The sequence below is a fragment of the Oxyura jamaicensis genome, chromosome 4, assembly GCF_011077185.1.
Source record: "Oxyura jamaicensis isolate SHBP4307 breed ruddy duck chromosome 4, BPBGC_Ojam_1.0, whole genome shotgun sequence".
Lineage (NCBI taxonomy): Eukaryota > Metazoa > Chordata > Aves > Anseriformes > Anatidae > Oxyura > Oxyura jamaicensis.
In genome coordinates, this window is record NC_048896.1 from 69,816,202 (window position 1) to 69,839,039 (window position 22,838).

Below are 22,838 nucleotides of genomic sequence, written 5' to 3' on the forward strand. Positions count from 1 at the left end.
CCTCTTAATATAACCTTTCTCATTCTCATGGTTGTTTCAACCCACAGTGCCTGTGGGATGCAGACTCCCAGGCTTCTGACAGATACACTCCATCATTCCCACTTCCTTGAGCTTCAGACTACGTGAAACTTTCTTTCACCTATGATCTTGATCCTTCCTATGTTAAGCCCCACTTTGAAGAGGACAAGTTGCCTGTCCCTTGGTTCTCCTCCCAGGTCCCCAGCTCTGGCAGGGATTTTATAAGCCTGGTGAATAGCTGCTCTTGGCAAAATATTCTCCCAGACATGTCTCCTAGTACAGAAAATGGATGTGTGTCTAAGGGCAAAAACAAACTGACAAACCCATCCGTGCAAAAACAATGCAGAGGAAGACAAAAAAACAACTGGAGAATGGAATCTTGGATCAGAATGGAATCTTGAATCTTGCAGTTGACAATATGTAAAACTGTACTGTGCTGTGTCTTAGCACTTATAGAAAGACTGCTGACAAAAATATGTTTAATAGTGATATCCTCTTCTCTGGTGTGTACAGCTTGTAGACCTGTGTCCCTAAAATGAGCTTAACAAAATCTTCTGCTACCAATAAGGTAACATGACATTAGCATAAACCATCTCTGCAAAAGCAGCGATGCCTATGATACGGTACAGGACATTTTCAGTACAAACTGTACTAAATCATAACCAGGAGACATAGTTTGGCTTGAAGGATACTCAAGCTAAGAGAGTTTCTCAGGAAGTAACTTCAGCCAGTTATAGCTAAGTTCATTCTGAAAGACAAACAATAAAAATCCTCTCAAAGCTTCCCCTCCAACCATGTTTCTAGTGAAGGATTCTGGTGAGCAATAAGTATATCAAGTGCTGACTGTCATATGGGATGGCTAAGGGCCTAAAGGTCAGGCAGACTTCTGATGCTATAGCAAATTCTTCAATAGGTAGCTGCCAACAAGGGTAAAGAGCTCATGCCCACTGGCCACCTGGGAAACAAAAATCTCCAGCTCCTTGCTCTGCACTCTGCTTTTATTTTGATGCAAGTCAGAAGTCAAGAGGCAGTAAGGAAGATGCTGGAATTCACTTGATGCAAGCTCCTCTGACAGACACTGTCAGACATCAAGGGAAGAGAGAAAAAAGTAGTTGTTTCAACTTGGGCACTCTGTACACTTAATGCTCCCATTCTGAGGTATTTGATTTCTTAATCCAACAGAAGACAGTTTTACTATCTTAAATTTAGGACATGGTAGATATGCAATGATAGAAAACAAGCCCAGAAGAGGGATCCCTGTGTTTACCCTGGCAGGCCTGGGATTTTTTACTACCATTTCACATGCTTATTATGATGACACTCAGAAAGTCTAGTGGGCACAGGAGAAAAAAAAAGAATGATGATACAATCAGCAAAGCATTATCATTTATAAACAATAGACAATCACCAGCTGCCTTCAGTGGGTTTTGCAACTCATACGAACTTACCAGCAAGATTTATGGAAATTCTGGAGTGCCAATGAATTCAAGATCTGTAGAAAGCTATATATTACACAAATTGATGTTTGTACAGCTCTCTGCAGGTAAATTCAGATTATAACAATCATAAGGGGTTTCCCACGAGTTACAGCATTTTCTACCTACCAAGCAAAGTTAGCTTGGTCTCAAGCCTGATGGCGGATTCAAGCAGCAGCTCCTCCCTATTGTCAATGCTGGTTTCTGCTAAAAAATGATGATTTAACCATTCTGTATATTCCTCATCACTCATCACCTACAGAGGGAGAGAAAACACATAGGATGTACCTACATTTCATTTTCAAATGTGCCCCCAAAATATCCTCAGAGCCATCTCTGCTGTCCCCATACTAAACCTAGCCAGGCAGCCCGACAGCGCAATACGTGTGTGCCCCAGGGTGCCCACAGACTTCGGATGATGCTCATACTGTTAGATTACTTTGCCAGGCTTCACAGGTCAGGTTGCTTACCAGAAGCTTGCAGGCACTTGGAGCTGCCTGATATATTTCCATTTAGATGGAAGGCTGGGAGGCCAAGGATCACAGTATACTCTCTACTGTTCTTTAACTGCCTCACTGACACAGCCACAGAATCACTGAATAGCTATATACAGCCTGTACAGCTATAGAGCCTGTGCTTCCACTTGCATGAGGGCTTGTAAAGAGTTTTCTTGCCTCTTTCAATTCTTATGGATTTTCACTTCTGAGCAGCTTTAATTTAAAAAGGAATCTCAAAACATTATTTAGTTCTGCATCCAGATCTTTTAACACCACAAACTGTGTGAAACCCAAACAGGCCTGACTTAATTTGTTTTCTGTGTCTGGAAAGAAATTCCGACCATGGCAAGTTTCTCATGAGGACTCATAAAAAATCTGGTCACCTTACAACCCCAGTTTTAGAATTAGACTATTAAGCTATCTGACATCTTAAACTGACAATGGCTATGCCAACCCAACTGAACTAATTGATTTGTGTCAACTTAAGAATTCCTGCTGAAAGAATTTTAGGATAAATGAAATGTGGCAATGAGAGCATCTGTTCAGAAGTTGTGAGATCTGCTCCATTGGTGACACCGCTCCTGTTGGTCACAGACTGTAAATAAACATTCTTACAAATACATATTAAAAAGTCAATACCTTTTTAGCAATACAAAGAGTGCGCAGTCCCCTTCTGGCATAGTCATCCAAATGCTTCTGAGTTTTCTCTTTAATCTTCTTTTGTTCCATTTCTGAATTCTTAATGCCTACTATTATAAAAAAAGCAAAGAAAGCAACTTAAATTTGCATTCTTAAAGTAAATTTACTAGAAAAATTTGAAGGTCTGATTATGCTTTAAAAATATCAAAATGTTATGATGTACTGTTATGATGTACTGTGACTGTATCTTTAGTAAGCAGGTAGTGTGCCTATCTGCACAAGCACTGGGGGGAACCAGTGTCTTTGTACACACTAGCATATCAAAATGTTTTTCTAAAATAAAATGATTTTCTAAAATGAACAGGGCCACAGACAGCAAAGCAGCTTTATATTCAATGGTATAGTGGGAGGGAGCTAAAAGGGTAGCCATAGAGAAGCTTTTTTTAAAAATAACCATTATCAATTGGACTAATCAGAGGCCTCTGAGGACTCATTTAACTATGAACATGCAGAAGTTAGATTCCAAGTTTACCTTGAAAGTCAAAGTAAGGAAAACTAGCTCCAGATGTGAAATTATGCCCCTAATAAGATGGCATAGATTTTGGAGGTACTTTTTCACCCTGCGGACTGCAGAGGCTTTTTGTCTAGACCTTATAATGGGTTGGTTAAAATATGCTCTTGGAATGGGAACATTCCACTTCCTCACTGAGATAAGCCATGCAACATAGAAACCAAACTCCCTCCTGCAGTCTGTGAACCTTTAAATATTAAATTCTATTATTTTCCAAAGATAAAAAAATCCCTTGGAACAGCTCCCAAGCTTAAATATATGTAGGCACATGTTTCTTACATTCGTACGTAATACTTTTGCTTTAGTACCTTCAGTTAAAAATTAAAGACTGTTCAACTGTTCTGAAGAATGACAAAGGTGAGCAAAGAATTAAAAGTTCTACAAATACCTTCAGATGCAGTTCCCAGCAAATCCATCATGACTGAGTCTGCACCTTTTGTGTACACCACCACTTTGTTGGAGACTGGGTGCCGAACCACCACTGACATCCTTTTTCGCACCGAGTCAAAAGGCAGGATATGCAAGAGCTGAAATGTTAAAGATCCCAGACCTGTGAAGTCCACAGTTACTTGATCAGGAGTCCTAGACTGTAAAATACATTTATAAGCCCTAGCAGCATGAACCAAGGCAGCTTCATCTGGACTCTCAGCTTCATAACACAGTTTAGGTAAGGGAGATGACCCTTTAATAGATGACCCAGCACTGTGGTGTTCACTGCCCACAGCTACATTCACCATATCTAGTTCTTCGGGTAGTTGGGGATTTTCTGGGCTGTCAGGGTTGTGAGGCTCAGCAGCCCTTTGACTAGCCCCATCCAAAGCAGGTGAAGCCAGTTTCATTCTGAAAATAGACAGTTTGCTCACAAAGCTATTCGGGCTTTCAGATGACGACTCTTTTATGCTTGGAAGTGGGGAGGAACTTAGCCTCCGGACTGACAACCGCTGGAACATCTGCCTGATTTCCTCAAGAGATTTAATAGGCATCCTACCCAGTGAAGAGTGTCTCATCTGGAACAGAAAAGAGAAAGTATAGAATATGTTATTTCATTAAAGAAGAACAATTCTTACAAACATACATAGCTTGTAAGCAAAGTATGTACGTTTCTTAAATGTAGTAATTTAAAATTTAGGATGATTTTGATTGCTTATATTAAAAATGGCTAGCTCATTTAAACATATTACCATACAAGTACAGAAAACAGGTTCTGTATGAGCTTCACCTATTCAAACCACATGAACTGTAGAAATACTTCAGATCTGAAAACTGCATGTATTCCAAGTGTGATTCCGTGTAATACTTCTCTTTAGAAATGCTTAAGTAAGGGAACAGTCAGTATGACATTACTTTTAAAAGTTACGGCAAATGGAACTAAACACTTTAATTCTTGTTCTGAATTGGAAAGATAGTCGTGAAGAATAAACCAACTCCATACTCGTCACAGTAGCTAGCTCCAAATAACTTTAAAATACAGTACCTTATCAACATGTGTGTGTGTGTGTGTGTCTGAATTTAAAACTAAAGTCAGTTGCCCTTAATCAGTGCTACAAAATAATGGGTTTACTGTTATGCAAAGCACTTTGGCAGCTAATAGCTTACAAATGAGGAACAAAGTGTGCATGGCTGACATTTATTTCTCATTACTGTAGAAGGGTTAAGAATGAGTTATCACCAAGAAGCACGTTATCCTTTGCCACTGAAATGAATCAAGAAATGAAAGAATCTGGCTTCAATTCTCTCCCAGCTGCATGCAAGTTGTAGCGTGTCTCTATTCAGCATCATGGAGACCGAGACTAGGAACATCCTTTCATCGCCTCTCCCTCAAAGAACACTGAGAACTTCTGTTCCCTTGAGCTTTGTCTTTTACATTCCCTAACTGTGAACTCATAAACCTTATGCCATATTGCTTCTCCCAGTCCAGCTACTACTGAGTTGGAGATCTTTTTCCTTCTAACAAGTCATCCAGAAAATTTATTCTAAAAAAAAAAAAAAAAGTACAGCTTTCTACCCCCCTCTTAAATGTAGATTGTGTAGTATATTTTTCAAGTAGCTGCCCCATCTACACACGCACCTGTAGGCTGCCTACTATGCTGACTTCTCTGGGAATACCAGGCTTCCGTATACATATGTGGTACTTATTTCTACACAGGATACATTTTGGAAAAGTCTCCAGCCATGAGTGTAGGTTCACTACTTACATGGACACTAAAAATCTAGTTCTGCACATGCCACAGATTTATCTTTTTTTTTTTTTTTTTCCAAAAGATGGAGTCAACAGATACATATCATATATAATTACATATATAAATGTATATATATTTATCAGAAGGCTGAGGTACTCAACAACTTTTTGCCTTCACTGCAAGTGCTCTAGCCACACTGGTATCATTTAACAAGCTTAGCACGTCCAGAGGAAGGCCGTGAGGATGATGTGAGGGATGGAGCAGCTCTCCTTTGAAGAGGGGCTGAGAGAGCTGGGATTGTTCAGCCAAGAGAAAACTCCAAGGAGACCTTATTCCAGCCTTCCAGTACTTAAAGGGGGCCTACAGGAAAGACTGGGAGTAACCTTTTATTAGTGAGTGTAGTCACAGGACATAGTTTTGAATTAAGAGGGTAGATTCAGATTGGACATAAGTAAGCAAGTCTTCACTCAGAGGGTGGTGAGGCAGTGGAGCAGGTTGCCCAGAGAAGCTGTGGATGCCCCATCCCTGGAAGCGTTCAAGGCCAGGCTGGATGGGACTTTGAACCTGATCTAGCAGGTCTCTCTGCCCATGGCAGGGGTTGTAACTGGATGGTCTTTAAGGCCTCTTCCAACCCAAATCATTCTAGGATTCTAAAATCTATATACAGAAGAAAAAATACTCAATCGAAGTTTTTCTGCATTGGAAAAAAACTTGCCAGCATTTAAATGCCAGTTAATTGTTTTTTTCCTTTTGTAATCAACCTAGAGGGAACTCATTTACTTATAAATATGCCCTTATACACAAATATACTTTCTTACCTTCTGACGTGGCTGATTGGGGACTGAAACTACAACAGTATTACAGATTGCCAGAGCAAGAAAGAAGTCAATGATGTACGTTGTCTCCAAAGGTAACTTGCTGATGGCATCTTCTGATTGTTGATAGGAATAAGAAGAAATCTGACTGAACTTCTCCAGCAGTTGTGTGTCTGGTACAACATCCGTTTCCTATTGATTAAACAAACAAAACTGTCAATTAGGATATAAACCCCGGAAGTCCCAAATGATTCTTGCACATACAATTTCAGTGTTGTAAATTTGTTCTAGACTTATTTAAAAAGTGCTGTATCAGGAGAAAATAATCATTCCCCGTTCCCCAGGCATTAATGACAGCTGATTCAAGAAACCAATGGCAGAAACGTTCAAATTAATCTCAGTCTCTGGAGATAAAATCAGTTAAAGACAAATTAAGTTTAGATGTTCATACAACTTCCTTCCTAAATAAAGAGCCATTCCTGTCAGACGCAGAGTTAGTTATACTAGGGAATAAAGCAACACTGACCTCTTCACTGCCTTGTGCTAGTTTGTTTTGAATAGCAAACTACAGGCCTGGACAATAATCAGTAGAGACCTCCTTCATAAACACTTCAACAGAGATTAAGACCAATGCTATGTAAACAAAACACCTTCAGGTAAAGAAGCAGAGTTTTAACTCCTGGTAATTTCCATTAAGTGCAATGGGATAAATATTGGTTAGCTAGATATTTCTTATTAAAATCAAAACAAAATCCTGAAACTTCTTAAGGCAAAAGAACAAACTGTTATTGAAGATGAAACCGGTCATTTTAGCTGGAGTGATCACGGAATCACACCAGCAAGAACCAAAGCATACATCTTTGTAACCCAATGAACATCTGCAATGTCAGCTGCAGAGGACTGCAGCCAAGCAATAACTGGAGCTCTCATTTTGATGGAAGATAAAGGATCCCCTATATGACAAGCACTCTGTTCAAATGGAGGTAAAAAGATGTTCCTTCATGAGTTTCTTCAGAGATTTAATATCAAAACCAACAACTTTTACTTACAATGCGGCTGCTGAAAGCAACATGTCCTGCATGGAGAACACCACTTGCTGAATTTTCCCTTCCTGCTGCAGGGTAACTACCAGATAACTGATCCAAAGACTTTTTGTTCAAAGATTCATTCACAGCTCTGCAGTTGTGCCCCCTCCTTTTTGACATATGGTTCAAGGAAGCATATTGGGCATCAGCTGAATCCTCATCTTCTGAATCCATCTCTTGATAGGACTCCAACCTCTTTGCTATAGAAATGGAAAGAAAATTATTGTTCCATGAGTAAAAAGGAATTTGTCTAAAACACTGTCTGGAGGCTCCTTAAATAAAACTTGACTTTAAAATTTAGTACATAGCTGAGAATAATCCACCATTTATTAAAAATCAAGCCATAATAAGCTATCACACTGACTTGCTGTATGGGACACTGCACTTCAAGAGGGACAGTCTACTGGAGAGAATCCAGAAGAGGAAGCAAGAGTGGTCATGGTTTTAGATAAAATGTGCTACCAAAGTAATCTGGAGTTACATAGCCTCCAGAAGGAAACATTGACGGGAACCAAACAGTACTTTTCAAGTACATAATGTGCAATTGCACAGAGAAAGGAAATAGCTTATTTTCTGTGCATACTGTGAGCAATAGAAGACACAATGAGCCTAAATTGTGGCAAGACAAACTCAGATTAGATAGCAGTAAAACTTTGTTAGAGATGTGAAACACTAGAACAGAATGCCTGAGAAAGTAATGAAGGACTGGAAGTCCTGAAGACACATTAAAAAAAGTTCAAAAAGAATGATGACAATATGTTTTTCAGAATAGTTTTCAGGGCACATCATTTCTAGACTGGTTAGGTAGAAGCACATGCTTCATTTTCAGGTAAAAGCCAGAACACAACTGAAAATAATTACAAACATGCTGGTATTTTTGGAAGATCACTGAAGTGAACTCCTAGGGGAAGTTTTTGGTAGACGTATTTCCCATGGCATAATGAGACCTAGATCAGCCACAGCTAAATCATTCTCACTAGTCTTTCATTTATCTCTTCTGAAATGCTTTTTGTTCCTTTAGGAAATGCTCTGAAAATATACTTTTTAAGTTATTCATTCACCAAGTTTGAAACTTAAGGACAGTTCTTCTCACTTTGCTCTTGTCATCCCTCCCAGTATAATTATGCAAACCCAAAGAAGCATCAGGACAACCACACCACATAATTTTCAAAATACATGAGGAATTTATTAAAACTGGTTTGTAATCATCTATTCCTGTGACAATGAACAAAAGAAGGACTGAAGTGATTCACTGCTGTGGCCAGCAGGGTGTGCCTTTTGCTCGCAGAAAGTGAGCAGTTCCATCTGGCTGCAAAACCACCAAAACCACACGGGGAAGGTTAATACACAGTTGTGATTCTTGTGCCCACCTGTCAGCACTTCATCTTTGATCTCATAAAGAATCCTTGCATTACCCACCCGTTAAAGAGCAAATGTCTGCAGTCACTAATACTTACATACAGTAATGGTATTAAAATCTGTGTTTTTGTCTAGCTAATAAAACATGTAATTGAATAAAATACTTTATGGCAGCAACTATCCAGTAATGCTGCTTTTTTACTTTTAGGCTAAAACAGGTTTGTAAAAATGTAAGTGAGAATACAACATTCATTATTTTTGATGGAGGTACTTACATTTGTAGCCTTAACATGCACACGCACACACATCTGCTTGACTTGTACCTTAATATTATTGTGAAAGCTTCGACTTCAGCATGTATTTACTGTATCCTCAAAGTAAACTGCATGTTAAAATGGAGCTTTAAAATATTATACATAAAGGTGGTACACTGCTATAGCACTGAACAGGATGTTTGAACCCTAAAATGTTGGGCAAGCATTGGCACTCTTGTTTAAAAGAAAGAGGCAAGTCTAGATGGGCACTTTTCCAGTGATCTGTTTCTGAATATTGCAAGAAGAGTACCAAAACGCATAGGAATGATTTTCTCCATATCAAGTAAGGAGTATTTGTTTCTGTGGTATCAAATATGCTCAAATCTAGCTATCTGCAAAGCAGATACATATGCTTTCAAGCATCTTAGAACACTGTATATGAAATGATCCAAACCATGGGGAAAGATGCAAGTAGGACTAGTCTAAATTCACACCTTCCACGAGTGCATATCACCACACAAATTTCATAAAAACCTGACCTCATCAAAACTTTTAGCTTCTCTGAGAACAGAAAAAGGACATGTCATGAACATGGGTTTAGTATCTTACCATTTTCCTCATGGCAATACTCCTGTCCTGCAATGCTGCATCGTCGAAAAACCATCTTATTTTCAGTGAGTGTTCCAGTCTTATCAGAGAAGATATACTGAATCTGGCCAAGGTCTTCAGCAATATTCAGTGATCGACACTGAATTGTAGAGTCTGTTTTCTCATGGTAAAAATCAATGTCATTCTGTATTAAATAAATTTGTCCCAACTTGACAATCTCAATTGAAACATAGAGAGAAATTGGGATCAAGACCTACCAAAACAAAACAAGGGGACTAAATGAAACCAACTTCTTTGGCTAGTTAAAAACATGAAGTAATTATACTGAAGCCAGAGAGTTACTTCAAGGATATAAATGAGATCAGGATATGGCCCATGCTCAAAGCCAACCTAAGTTACCTGTAATAAAATGATCATTGTCCAGAACATGTTGAACCCTGCTAACACTGGAGGAATCGATTTCCCATCTGGATCAGGGATGTTAAAAAAAGGTATTTCCGAGTACCTACTTAACCAAATTCCATGGCCTTGAAAACAAGAACAAGATAAAGTGAATCAGTTATGTAGACTGTACTACAGTTCAGGGTCTTGGTGTTAGCTGATATACTCTGCAGTTCTTTATAAACTACTATTTTCTCTCCTCATTTTTTTCTCAACAGGAACCCCATTAAAATGAATTAAGTGTCAATACACACATGAATAAAAGCTTTACTTCAGTGGTGTCAACAGCACATCTATACGGTATATCTCTTAACTAAGAGAATACTAACTACAGGTCACAAACTTTTTCTTCTTTTTTTTTTAAAAAAAAATATCCCCAAACCTCTAACTATTAAATGTCTCATCTTTGCTTGTTCAGGTTTCAGTTAACCTCTGAAAAGCACGTCATCAAGCCACTCTGGCCAGTTTATAGCTTTGTGAGATAAAAACTGACCCAGAAGAGATTCAGTATAAATCACAAGCTGAGTTTATGATAAGAAACTCAAAACTCAGCTGTAAAAGCTGCTTCAGCTAACACATTTTGAGATTCCAGACATGTTTATTAAGTGTAGCCTGATTTTTTTAAAAAACACCTTTTTGATTTATCATAAAATTTAGTCTGTTCAAATGTCAGCACACACGCTCACTGTTTAATGAATACCTAAAATACGAATTCTTATAACTACTCAAACTCGGCCTCTCGCTGCAATACTGTACATGCATCTCATTTTACCTGAGCAATCCTAACACAAAGTATGAGTTTTACAGAGCAACTAATGAGCGAAAAGAGAAAACAAATTGGAGAAATGAGTTCCAGATCTACTAAACGGAACATACCAATTGACTGTACTCCAAATTAAACATGACAACATGAAGTGAAGCTTGGCAGCACCCCCAGGTGATACAGAATTAGATATAGGTGAAGGCAGTTTCTGAAATGGGCTATTAAAATGAAACAGCCCCAAAATAAAACACTTAGCAACATAGGCTGAGAGGGGAAAATAGCAGAACTCTGCAGATTCTCACTTACCTACTGCACCAGTTAAACACATTAAAATTAGAAGCAGAACACACCAAAGAATATCAGAATTCACTTTTCTTTCCAATTTACTGCGCTTGTAATGAGGTCCACTGTTATTCAGCATGGCTTTGGTTTCATGACCTGTAACCACAACAAAGGTTGACATTCTCTATTAGCAGATATTAGAACCAAAGATCCTTTATGTTCCTAAAGCTCTGGGAAACTGGATGTTTCTGCTAACTAATATGTGAAAAGAGGTTATAAATATGACTCAACTAACTGCTCCTACATTAACTCTGTCCTAAAGAAAACTGAGCAAGCTAAACCAACATTTCTCAGCTACGCTGTCTTTTATATGGTCAGTAATATTCCTTCCTAGAGAAACAAACCTATTCTTGATTATTTCTATACTATTTCTAATATATTCTACAAAATTCTGCACCTGCATTACAACTATCTAGCTGAGTAAATCAAATTGTCTAGTCATAAAACATCTTCCCTTTGATATGGAGTATTAAAGAACAGCATTAACTTCAATTTTGGACCAGAAAAAAATCCTAAAAAAGGCAAGTATCTCCATGTCCATCTCAAAACCTGGATTTGCCATTGCAGTTAAGTTGAGGACAAGTACATGCAAGAGAGCTTGCCTCCCATGAATAATCAGACATATCAGTCTTTGCATTTTTAAAATAGAAACAAACTTAATTCAGACATGCATTTTTAATGCTTCTAGCTACAGTTGCCTTCTGCTGGATTCAAGCTTTCAATCCGCTACCTTGCCTTTGTGCGACACTATTTCTTAAGGTACATAACTCCATCTTGTTTGCAATGCAACCTGTGAAAAAACAAAGGTGGTCACTAACCTGCATATACCACAATGCCTACAACAGCTTCTGTGTTTCTTACTGTGCATCCTCGGAGCAGTAAGTTCTCCTTGCTGAGGCCCACTCTATCCTTGTTTGAATGTTCACTGGAAAAAAAATTAAAATAAAATAAATTATTTTATCTGTAGGACTCCAGCAATTTCCAGTCAGGTTTTGAAAAAGCATTAGGGAGCAGATCACCTGGAGAAGCAACTAATCACTGACTACCATTCTGACACTTCTCATTGGACCTTTCAAAAGAAGTGGATCCAGATCACCTTTGAAAATCTAAGTATGTAAGCACTGTATTAAAATGTCCATGTTTTTACAAGCTTGGCATTTGCCAGAAAGCATATGGGAAGTAGGCAACACTGCTGAAATGACCTAGGGACAAACACTAAGCCTGAAAGCAAGTGACTTCTATTTGGATTGCCAACATAAGAAAAAAAAAAATCAAAATTTAAAAACCCATTTTTAAGTGCTGTGAGCATTTTTACCCCTGTGGCAGATTTCCAATGCAAGTATGCCCACTTTTTGTCAAGGTTTTTCCTCACAGACTAAGATTTTTACATAGCTCTCTTTATTTTCATATTTCTAACATTTCACTACCCATGGGGAAGAACGTAGACAGCCATTCCATGGAGTTGAATTGTCTTCCTACTGTCTACACAAAATCAAAGACCTCTGAGAAGAGAAGAGACATACGGCAACACTGCTCAAAAGGAATTTGATCAAATCACTGGGGATTACACAAAACACATTACAGAGGAGAGGAAGCCAGTTCTTCCCATTTCCAATTTTGAGCAAAGCAGCTTGGCCAGACAGGCCACAGTCTAGACTGAATACTGTACAGATATGACACATCATTAAAAACAGACTTAGGACAGACATTTCAAATATGGAATACAGAATTGCAACACAGCCTGAACTAAGATGTTGACAATATTTTATATGAAATAGAAAGCACTAGTGTTTTTTTCCAGTTTACAATTGGCTGTTCAGGAAGCCCTACTGGAGCAGTGCCTGCTGGGCTGCACTCAGAAATGTAGTGGTGCAAACTGATTTCTGTGCATATTGTCTTTTTTTTTTTTTTTTTTTTTTAAAGTAAACATTACAAGTTTTCTGAAAATTATTGAGAGCACCAAAGAAAATGACATTTGTTTTAGGAGCCACCAAGCCTACTTACACAAAGCCTCGGAAGCGACTGAGGTCATTGTTAGGACTTTCACATTCTATTCTACTGGAAAATTTTTCTGGATCAATTTCAGAGACCTAAAGTTATTGGAGAAAAAAAAGAAAAAAAAAGAAAAAAAAAGAGAACTCAGACCACATATGATGGAACATAAAAATCACAGGTTCAGATATCACCATCTAACAGTTTAGTTTCTATATTTTAAGTTGCTGATGATGTGAATGATCTGCAACGCAGGTATACAAGACTTAAATAGCACAGAAACACTTTCTAGCAAATGTCAAACCCTGGCAAGTATCAGCTGAGATGCTGATATCTTAGGAACACCAGAGGGGAAGAAATGGGTGGAAGAGTGAGGAAGCAGCAAAAAAAAAAAAAAAAAAAGATGCACTAAGAACATCTGAAAAGCAGAGATTTCCACATTTTTTTTTCCATGATGAAGAAAAAAAAGTCACTGACTTCTAAGAATTGCTTCCAAAGAGCTGCTGCTTCTGATAACATGGCTAGGATGCTACCTGTACTAACAAAAAAAAAAAGCAGGTAGAACTTCTTAATGATGATTAAACCTTACCAGTACTAAAGAAAGGGCTTTAAGGAAGAATAGAAGCTTATGTTGTGAATGAAAAGCAGATGAGCTCTTCAGTGAGGAGAAAGGCCAAGTGACACACATTTTCTTATTAATAAAGAATGAAACCTGTCAAGAAGTAAGTGAAATACCAAAAGACCAGGTTTTCAAAATTACCTGCAATTGCATTTGTAATTAATGGCCTATGAATACAGTCAGGACACATGGAAATCTAGCCTCTGGTATAACAGAGTTGTTTCCAAGCTGATTACCTTCCACTGACTGGGAATTCATTGGTTCTGCTCTTTAGAAAAAAAAAGAATGACCATTTTAAGGTTTCAGACTCCAAGGATAAATCTGTAATTCACAGCTTTACAAACATCTTCTACATAGTTACAGGTCTTTGAGATGACTCTGCCTCCACAGTTGGGTGATTTCACACTGGGACAATAGCAACTGTGAGGAAAAAACCCAACCCCTTAAGCTGAATTTGAAACTCAGAAGACGTATTATTATTAGCACATGCTTTGTTGTCTTGATTCAAAAATTCTCCTATATTTTGCTGTATTGATTTCCTGCACTGCCACAAAAATCAGTATGAACGTAGCCTTAGACAGACAGATGCCTAGAGACTCTGTAAATTTTATTATCTATGAAAGATCTCTCTGTCTTCATTGATCTTTCTTATGTTTATCTGTACAGGAAATACAAAATTTCTGTTATATGTTACAACAGTATAATTGATTAATGCTGCTCAAGCACTTCACATGGTACATTACAAAAATAAAAGAGCACAAAGAGAATAAGGATCATCCCCAAAAGGAAACAGAATAACCAAAGCAGTTGATTCTACTCTTCTGCAGCCTGGAAGCTGTCTTTAGATACGTATTGAAAGCATCTTCAATGCTTAGATACGATGAAAGCATCTTTTTTTTTTTTTTTTTTTTTTTTTTTTGGGGGGGGGGGGGGTGGTACGATAAGGAACTATTCCATTTGGTTTGGTCAAACAATTCCTAATACCAGTGAAGCTGCTTGTAGCAGCTTCTTGCAATATACCATGAAACAGCAACCATAGAACCTCAGGGTGTGACTTATAGATGGCACTGGATTTATGCCTACACTCTGCCAGTATAACACAGGTGACTAAAACTACACCCAAAAGGAGACATATTGGTATGAGCACTCAAATCTTCTCAGACTATAAGAAATGTATGGTCTATATTTTTTCATTATAATCTTCTTTTCATCAAAGCAAATAATAGCATGAGTAGAAAATGTTGTGCCTTATTTCATGAGACACTTTCTTATGCTTCCTGGAACAAAAGAGAAGCCTTTTTAGGGCTGAAGAAAATTTACTTGGATTTTGCATAAAGGTCCCTAAAGCAGCACCAAAAAGAAAGGGGACCATAGAGACAAGAACTGAGTAAGACAGCTTTAAATGAATGTCCCTGCAATAGGCTGCCTCACTGGAAAAAGGGGAGAGGCAGCTTCCCAAGGCCAGGTTTGCTGCTTTGGCTGTGAAATAGTCCTGACAAACTGTATGGCTTTACAATATTGCATAGGAACGTCATGCATGTATAGCTAAGGTAGAAAAGGAGAACTTGCAAGTCCTTTTATCACCTTGTCTTCTTAGGCTGCCTGGAAGAAAAGGACAGCAGTTTCTTCTCCATTAGCTATGAGGATACTGCAGCTAGGACTGGATTCAGTCATTGAACATGTAAGAAGGAACCTCTGAGAAGGAACTGAACAGTGCAGTCCTGGGACCTCTCTTACAACATGAGAGGAAACACTCACTGCTCACAGTGATTTAGCAGATTAGCTTCCTCCCCCCAGTGAATCTGCGCATGGTTCATCTAACCATACAAGGTGTGGAGGAAAAAGGAGATTAATCCCTTCTTAAGGCATTAGGAAGCAACATTTGCGTGCACTGAATGCAACAGAGCAATGCCAGTTTGTTCACTAAATAACTCATTATCCTTAGGGAACAGGTCCTCAATTGTTTTGTGTATTTTGCTAGGAAAGCCAAGATGGTTGGAGACACTGTTCCGTGCCTCATTACCTACCAGATGTTACCTACGAAGTCCCTTGAGTTATCTTCCTAATTTCTTTCCTATTGTCACTGAAGCATTTCCAGAAAAATAAATTAATAAATAATGCTATTATAAGTTACCAAAACTTTAAAAAAGCAAAAAAGCACATATCTACTAATTTCTCGTCACTACATGGTCTGTAGAAACTCTAAGAGCTGGTGACGTTCAGTCTTGAAAGGGAGAGATGAGCTAGTTAGTGCTGTTCATAGTAGGCTTGTAGCAGAAAAATCAGAAGAGTTCCAAAGGTTTAATAAATCCTCGAAAGACTAGAATTGAAGCTAAAAATACATTTGGAAATACAGTGAAAAAATAATATACCCGTTCCTCTCTGTAGGTCCCTCTATGTGGCACAGAACTCCCTTCCAAGAAGTTCCAATTTCACTTCCATTAAATGATATACACCATAAATGACTCCTTGAAATTTACCTGAATAGTTATTTTTACTGTCTTGCATCACTTGAAATAGGGCCCTCTTTCTCTGGAATAAGTGAGCAGAAAAATATTTGCTCCAAAATAATTCAACCAACAAATTAAAACTATGTTACCTGCTTATTTTGTTTTCAGATGGGGATTGATGAGCACTATACAATCTAGAGGGCTGTTTTTTTTAGTAGGCTCTCTGTCATGTCAACTTTCTTAAGCCATTAGAAATGCACAATTATCACCTGCTCTGAATATCCTCTCACCACCTGCCTCTGCTTTAGATTAGTTTCTCCATCAAGGCTTGCAGTTTCAATGTAACAGATCCCATCCAGGTCACTAGAATATAACAGCACCATGTCAGCAGGAATGATTTCATTACGTGAAAGCCGGATGAAGTCACCAACGTTGACATTTTTCCAGCATTCTTCTATGTATTTCTTCTCTTTCCTGAAATGCATATAAAAATATTAATGAACTGTTTTTATAAACTCAAAGTGAAAACTCAGAGAAACAAATTGTAACTAGAAAATTACTCTCATGGTTAAACTGTTTCCAAGTCATTAAAGTCCAATGAGACAGTTTACCAGGTCAAGGTAAACATAGTCACAAAGAATCACTTTTTAGGTCCCAGCCTTCATTTGCTGGGAATTACATTCCAGTCACCCTCCCAGAATTATTTTAGCTCTATTCAAAATTCAGCCCATTTGCTTCCTATATTTTCATTATTCCAACATCTACCAGCAAACAAAGGATATTCAGCAACCACTTCACTAGTGCTCTGAACATAAACATTTGTATTTATAGGTTTTTAAGATATTTTTCATTATATTTGAACATAAGGTATGAAGACCCTATCACACTCAGAGAAGTCAGAAAGACTTCAGGCCCCTCAGCATTCATAGCTGAAATTCTTTATTATGAAACATCAAGGCATGACATACAGAAGCTTGTGCTGTCTTCAACTTTCCATTTATAACTGCTGTTCTGTCCTCAGAGGAGATGAACAATTTTCCTTTTACGTAATCCCAGCAGCTTATTGCAAACACAATCAGGTTTAAAGTGGTGAATAGAACGTGAAGTAACAAGCAACAAGGAGCTAGCTGGAGGCACACAGTAGTAGGATTCTGCAATAGGTGGATGAAACACATACAGCTGCTACTACAAACACTGCACATACATGTCTAGCTGTAGTACATTTTTGGTACCAAGTCCTACTACCCTTGGTAGTTGTCTGGCTTTTCTGTCTTGCACAGACTAACCCCAGAGCTATGTTTAAAGGGAGGAGCATGTATTCTCCACAGTTTATCAGCCAACCAGACTGGAGAATAGTGTAGGCTGTGCCAGGGCTGTCTTTCAGGTTGTGCTTCCTTTCTTCCTTTCCTGAATCTCATTCTGACCTACCTAGCTGAGAAGCACAGTCACACCAGGGAGCTGAGAAGTGCATCCATCTTCCATGTACAGACATAAGCTATCAAACTGCATGATACGGCAATTTTGTATAGACTGGCACTGATCTACCAGCTTTAATCAAAATGCTAGCTATGTAAAATGTTTCTGACACTTCTAATAACAAAGAAAGAATCAGAAAGTATCAGAAAAATATTCCCTATGTCAAGCTTTGCATCCATACCTTTCAGACCTACACTATCTGACAGTATCCTTTCAAAATGCTTTGCTACAAAGAGATGACACGAAGTCCACACAATTAACCAGTATATTGATTACGATTATCTAGTGAAGATAAGGTGGAGGTTGGCATACTGTTTTCCAAGTGCAAGCAAAGCAAAAACAGGAAGCAACAAAAGCTGATGTGAAATTAAACCAACATCAGCCAAATATCTGCTTCTCCTCAAGATGTTCATCACTAATTTCTACACATACTGAAAACTGGCATAATGGAATGCATATAAAACTTAATTAAAGCTACAGCCATGGCTATCAGAAGATGGACGGATTCAAAAGCACTCCAGGAATTAACTTTTCATACCAATACATTGCATAAAGACAAAGGAAAAAAAGAAATAAGGAAATATTTATAAAGTAAATTAACAAAAACCAACCAACCAAATAAACAAAACCTCAACAACCTAGGAATAAAAGTAAAGAGGAAAAAGGAAGGGAGACTTCTAGAATGGGATGTGATTCATAGTTACTGAAGCTATGACTTAAGCTTTGATCAAACTAAGCCTAGTCTTATGTTCCCTCTGCTACTGCTTTCTTGTATCTGCAAAGGTGCTGACACAGTAAATCAACTCAGGAGATTGAGTGAAATGAAAACTAATAGCCTTTTCTGCTTGGAAACACCCCTCTGTTATTGAAAACTATTATCAACATGATTTTTTGTGTAGGCCAATTTTCCCGGCTAAGAAGGCAAAGTGAGTCCAAAGAGTGGACAACGCCAAGTGGCACAGAATTCCCTGGTCACTCTGCAGCAGCACTCTTGTACCTCTCCCTCCAAATGTGATGGAAAGGATTTGAGAACTCATAAGGTCAGCAAGAAGGTTTAGGTTAATATTTGTGTTTGCAGAACATGAAGTTGTTTCTTCAATGGCTCAATGTCCACGTGGAGACACCAGTGTGAAGTCCTCCGGGGTCTGTATCAGGACAGGTACTGTTTAATATTTTCATTAGTGACATTAACATGGGACTGAGTGCACCCTCAGCAAATTTGCAGATGACGCCAAGCTGAGTGGTGCGGCTGATACTTCAGAGGGAAGGGATGCCATCCAGGTGGACGTGCACAGGCTTGTGAAGTGGGCCCATGCATGGTCTTTAAGGTCTCTTCCAACCCAAACCATTCTATGATTCTATGATGCTTTCTGTGGGTAGGAGCTTGATCTTAAAATACACAGCAAATGCCAGAAAGCTAAAGATTCTATCTTCTCAGTAATATAACAATATATTTAATAGTTATGTATTACTAGACTGCAATCCTGCTCCATAGGCCAATTAAGGTCATGTCTTCAGCAAAGAAAGTCTAAGGCTTGGCAAAACCAGCTAACAGATTAAGATTTTTAAAAAGTTTATTTTCCGTTTGTGCTTTGATTTCATTAGGAAAAGGCGTATCTCTTGCAAATTCATTAATGTCAGAGCACAAACATAGAGGTGCTGTAGTGCCAAACTTGATTTCAAGCTCCTTCTCATTAAAATGTCAAACTGCAAATCTGTTTTATTCTGCAGTGCTGCTGGTTGTGATAGCTACTAGAGCAGATAACAAGTGAGTTTCCAAATGCACTCATTCCCCTCCATGACCACAGAGCAAGAAGAGTCCACTACACTTCCTTTATATTTGTACTTTACAGGCTTTGAGTGAGTCTTGCAATATCCTTTTATGACAGGTGTAGAAGAAACATGAGGGATGTACGCCCCACTGACATGCACTGAAATCAATTTTTTGCCAGTGCTAATTTATAATGCTACCTGTCTACTGTCCTGACACCTCCTTTTTTTTTTTTTTTTTTTTTTAATCATCCATGCATTATAAGTGCCTGACAGCAAACCTCTTACCATGAGCACACTCCACTCCTAACCTGCACCTGCAATCTGTAATATTTAAGTCCTGCACTGTGGAAGAGCTGCTAACATCTGTACTGAACTATGTGATACGCACAAATTGAAAATGATCTTATTCTTTTTAAGGAAATGTTATTGCATTTGAATAAAATATTATAATGCTGATAGCATTAGTGAGCTTCACCAACATATTGACAAATCAGCAACCCTTGAATTTCTATGATCCCTACAGCAATTTTTAAGATATTAAAAATAGTAGTCAAACTACCTTGGTTAAAACAGTACAAAGTCATGCATGAACACTCTGGCCACATCCAGAATACTTTTTCCAGCAAATTTTACACTAATTTGATATCTATTTACCTAAACAGGTGATCAAGACCCAACTAGACAACTCCCTGAGCAACTTTGCGTAATTAGACATGCTTTGAGCAGGGGCTATGATTAGATAGATGACCTCCAGAGACCCCTTTCAACCCGAGTTACTCTATGATTCCCTGAGCATCCAAAAAGTAAACCCAAAGAGCTATCATTTTTTTTTTCTTACACGTGCTCATAATCAATTTGGTAATAATAAACCAGAAAGGCTGTTGTCTCTTACCTGCTATACACTTTGGTAAGTAAATTGTTTATCTGTTTATCCATTTTGTATTTTGAGTAGTCTTCCAGACCATCCTTCACTGCAATAATTGTCAGAACCACTACTAGAGGTAGCATTGTAATTTCTTTTTGGAAAGCTTCCACCAGAGGAACCCAGTTTAGAACAACTAGAAATAGGAAATACAAATTGGCAACTCTGAAACAAAGAGCAAACACAAGAGTTAGCTGTGTTAGCAGTCAGTAATCCTTATTCCCCTACTCCATGCTGTATTGAGACTTAACTTATCAGTAATTATCATTTCTTTACTCCAAGTACTATTTAAGAACTAAGTATCCACAACTCTGTTTTCACTCTCCAGTCGATAGATTATTTGTCTGGAAAACTGCTTAATATACGTGATAAGATGGTGTAGAAAGCAGTATTATTCCTGTATTTCCAGCCCTGCCCTCCAAGCATGTGTCTTCTAGTGAGGCTTTTGTGAACATATATAGTACACATTTTTAAAAGTAAGCCGTCCTGCAACCTCCCTGCATAACTTTACAAATTTGCCATCCTCCAAGGAGAAGAAAAAAAAATACAATGTCAACAGAGAAAGGCATGAGAGGGAAGAAGATAAAATATATTTGTAGAATATTTAAATAATCCAAAGAGTAGAATGCGTGTAAATGGCAAAAGCTATGCAGAAAAGAATTAGCCCAAGACTGATGATACTCAAGAATCTTTGGTCAAATATCACAGATCTTTTTGGAAGTGATAGGCAGGTTGGGAAAGAATAATAAATTTTAAAATACCCATCTATAAATAACACACACATTTGAATAAAAGGATTCGATTTCTGCAGAATTTCCAATCAAAAATAAAAGCAGTTCTTTACCTGTGAAATTGTTCAAATAAATTCCGTGGTATAAAATTCAGTAAAGTATATTTAGTAGTCCGTATTTTGTTGTTCATGTACAGTTTTGACACCTTTTCATATTCTTCCTTAAAATGCCCCAAACAGGGTATCACTATCCTGTGTTTGCTGGCAGTTTTTGATGATTGATAGCGCTTGCTACTTGAGTTGCTGCTGCTGCTAACTTCTCTACCTTCTGTAGATATCAGTCGCTGCCAACGGTATCTGGCCCAGCGGATGGGATCTGCCATTGTTCCTGAAATGCTTTATAATCCAAGGAGTGTCCTCTATTTAAAACAAGTTAAAATACAGCAGGTTAAGGAATAATTCTGTAAAGGCTTTTTTAACTAACAGTTTAAACCTAGGAAAAGGGCCATTTCCACATTTTGATTTGGAAAAGAATTAAGAGGTTATGTGATGTCAGGCCGCTCTGTTTCAAAGGCTGCTTTTATCCAAATTTCACCCTCCCTTTCAGGATCCTAGAGTTTGATTTTTCCATTTACAACACATAATATTTCTGTAATTGTTTTATAAAAGAAAACAAATCTGACTCCAGTATTTTTTGCCACTGATCTACAGAACTATTTTTTCCAGCAGACCACTATTATTTTGTGATATTATAATACCAGAGGAACACAGCAATACAGTTTAGATTTACAGTAGTTTCTGAACTTGTGTGTGGTAAAGCACATACCAAACTGTCACCTGAAGCTTAAGAAATCCAAATTAGAATGTTATGCAGGACTATATAATGACTATTACAAAATAAGTGATACTTTGCAATGTTGCCTACAAAATTAGATCTGGATAAAATAACTCTTTTACTGCAAGAGAACATGATCTTATCACAGAATCACAGAATCATCTAGGTTGGAAGAGACCTCCAAGATCACCTAGTCCAACCTCTGACCTAACACTAACAAGTCCTCCACTAAACCATATCACTAAGCTCTACATCTAAACGTCTTTTAAAGACCTCCAGGGATGGTGACTCAACCACTTCCCTAGGCAGCCTATTCCAATGCCTAACAACCCTTTCAGTAAAGAAGTTCTTCCTAATATTGTTCAATGTTCCTGAAGTCCCTACTTAGGCAATAAACTACTCAATTCTTTTTACAAATCTCAGTAGCCAGCATGCTATATCATCATAATGCCTTACACAGATTTAAAAGCCTGTTGGTTCTCTAAAGTCCACAGCAAAAATGACAATACAACAATTAAGAGCTGTTCTAGGGCTGCAGTACTGCTTCCTGTACCTAATATGTAAGATTTGTTCACACTTACCTGATTTTTACTTGATTTTTTTCGGTTCATTTCCTTCCACAGTTGCTCTGCATCTGCGCCAGCCATAGAAAAGCACCTCACGGAAGCAGACTGCCCATCAGTGTCTTGTGCTGTAACACAGTGAAAAAGCAGACAAGCTACTAATGCTGCACAGAACAACATTTTGAAAGGAATCCATATCTCAGGAACTGCAGTCCTTGCTGATAGTTAACGGCATTTATTAAACCCTTGAGTCAGCATTGTAGCAACAAGCACCTGGGAACAACCTCACACCTGAGGTGAGGCACTGCCTGTGAATGGCCTAGATAGCTTCTGAGATCAAAAATCCTTCTTCCTATTGCACTAGAAATGGCTATGATCATTTTTACTCTCTGACAGAGGATGAATAAACTTCATGCCAATGCTTCTCCAT

General features: G+C 38.1%; 1 protein-coding gene across 6 annotated transcripts in view; it reads right to left on the minus strand.

Annotated features, from left to right (window-relative positions):
- Positions 1-22,838, minus strand: part of ATP10D (ATPase phospholipid transporting 10D (putative)) — a 44,394-nt gene that overhangs the window by 9,545 nt on the left and 12,011 nt on the right. For 3 of the 6 annotated variants that reach the window (XM_035325451.1, XM_035325450.1, XM_035325453.1), the window contains exons 2-14: positions 21,125-21,429; positions 20,251-20,445; positions 16,379-16,583; positions 13,053-13,138; positions 11,867-11,973; positions 11,013-11,144; positions 9,902-10,029; positions 9,503-9,755; positions 7,245-7,480; positions 6,199-6,387; positions 3,589-4,207; positions 2,630-2,739; positions 1,623-1,749 (exon numbers count right to left, since the gene is read on the minus strand). In XM_035325451.1, coding sequence (XP_035181342.1) covers positions 1,623-1,749; positions 2,630-2,739; positions 3,589-4,207; positions 6,199-6,387; positions 7,245-7,480; positions 9,503-9,755; positions 9,902-10,029; positions 11,013-11,144; positions 11,867-11,973; positions 13,053-13,138; positions 16,379-16,583; positions 20,251-20,445; positions 21,125-21,393 — 2,656 coding nt within the window. In that variant the 5' untranslated portion in view covers positions 21,394-21,429. Of the gene's footprint in view, positions 1-1,622; positions 1,750-2,629; positions 2,740-3,588; positions 4,208-6,198; positions 6,388-7,244; positions 7,481-9,502; positions 9,756-9,901; positions 10,030-11,012; positions 11,145-11,866; positions 11,974-13,052; positions 13,139-13,800; positions 14,349-16,378; positions 16,584-20,250; positions 20,446-21,124; positions 21,430-22,426; positions 22,535-22,838 lie in introns of those variants that run through there. The other 3 variants (XM_035325452.1, XM_035325454.1, XM_035325455.1) reach the window with 3 other exon arrangements.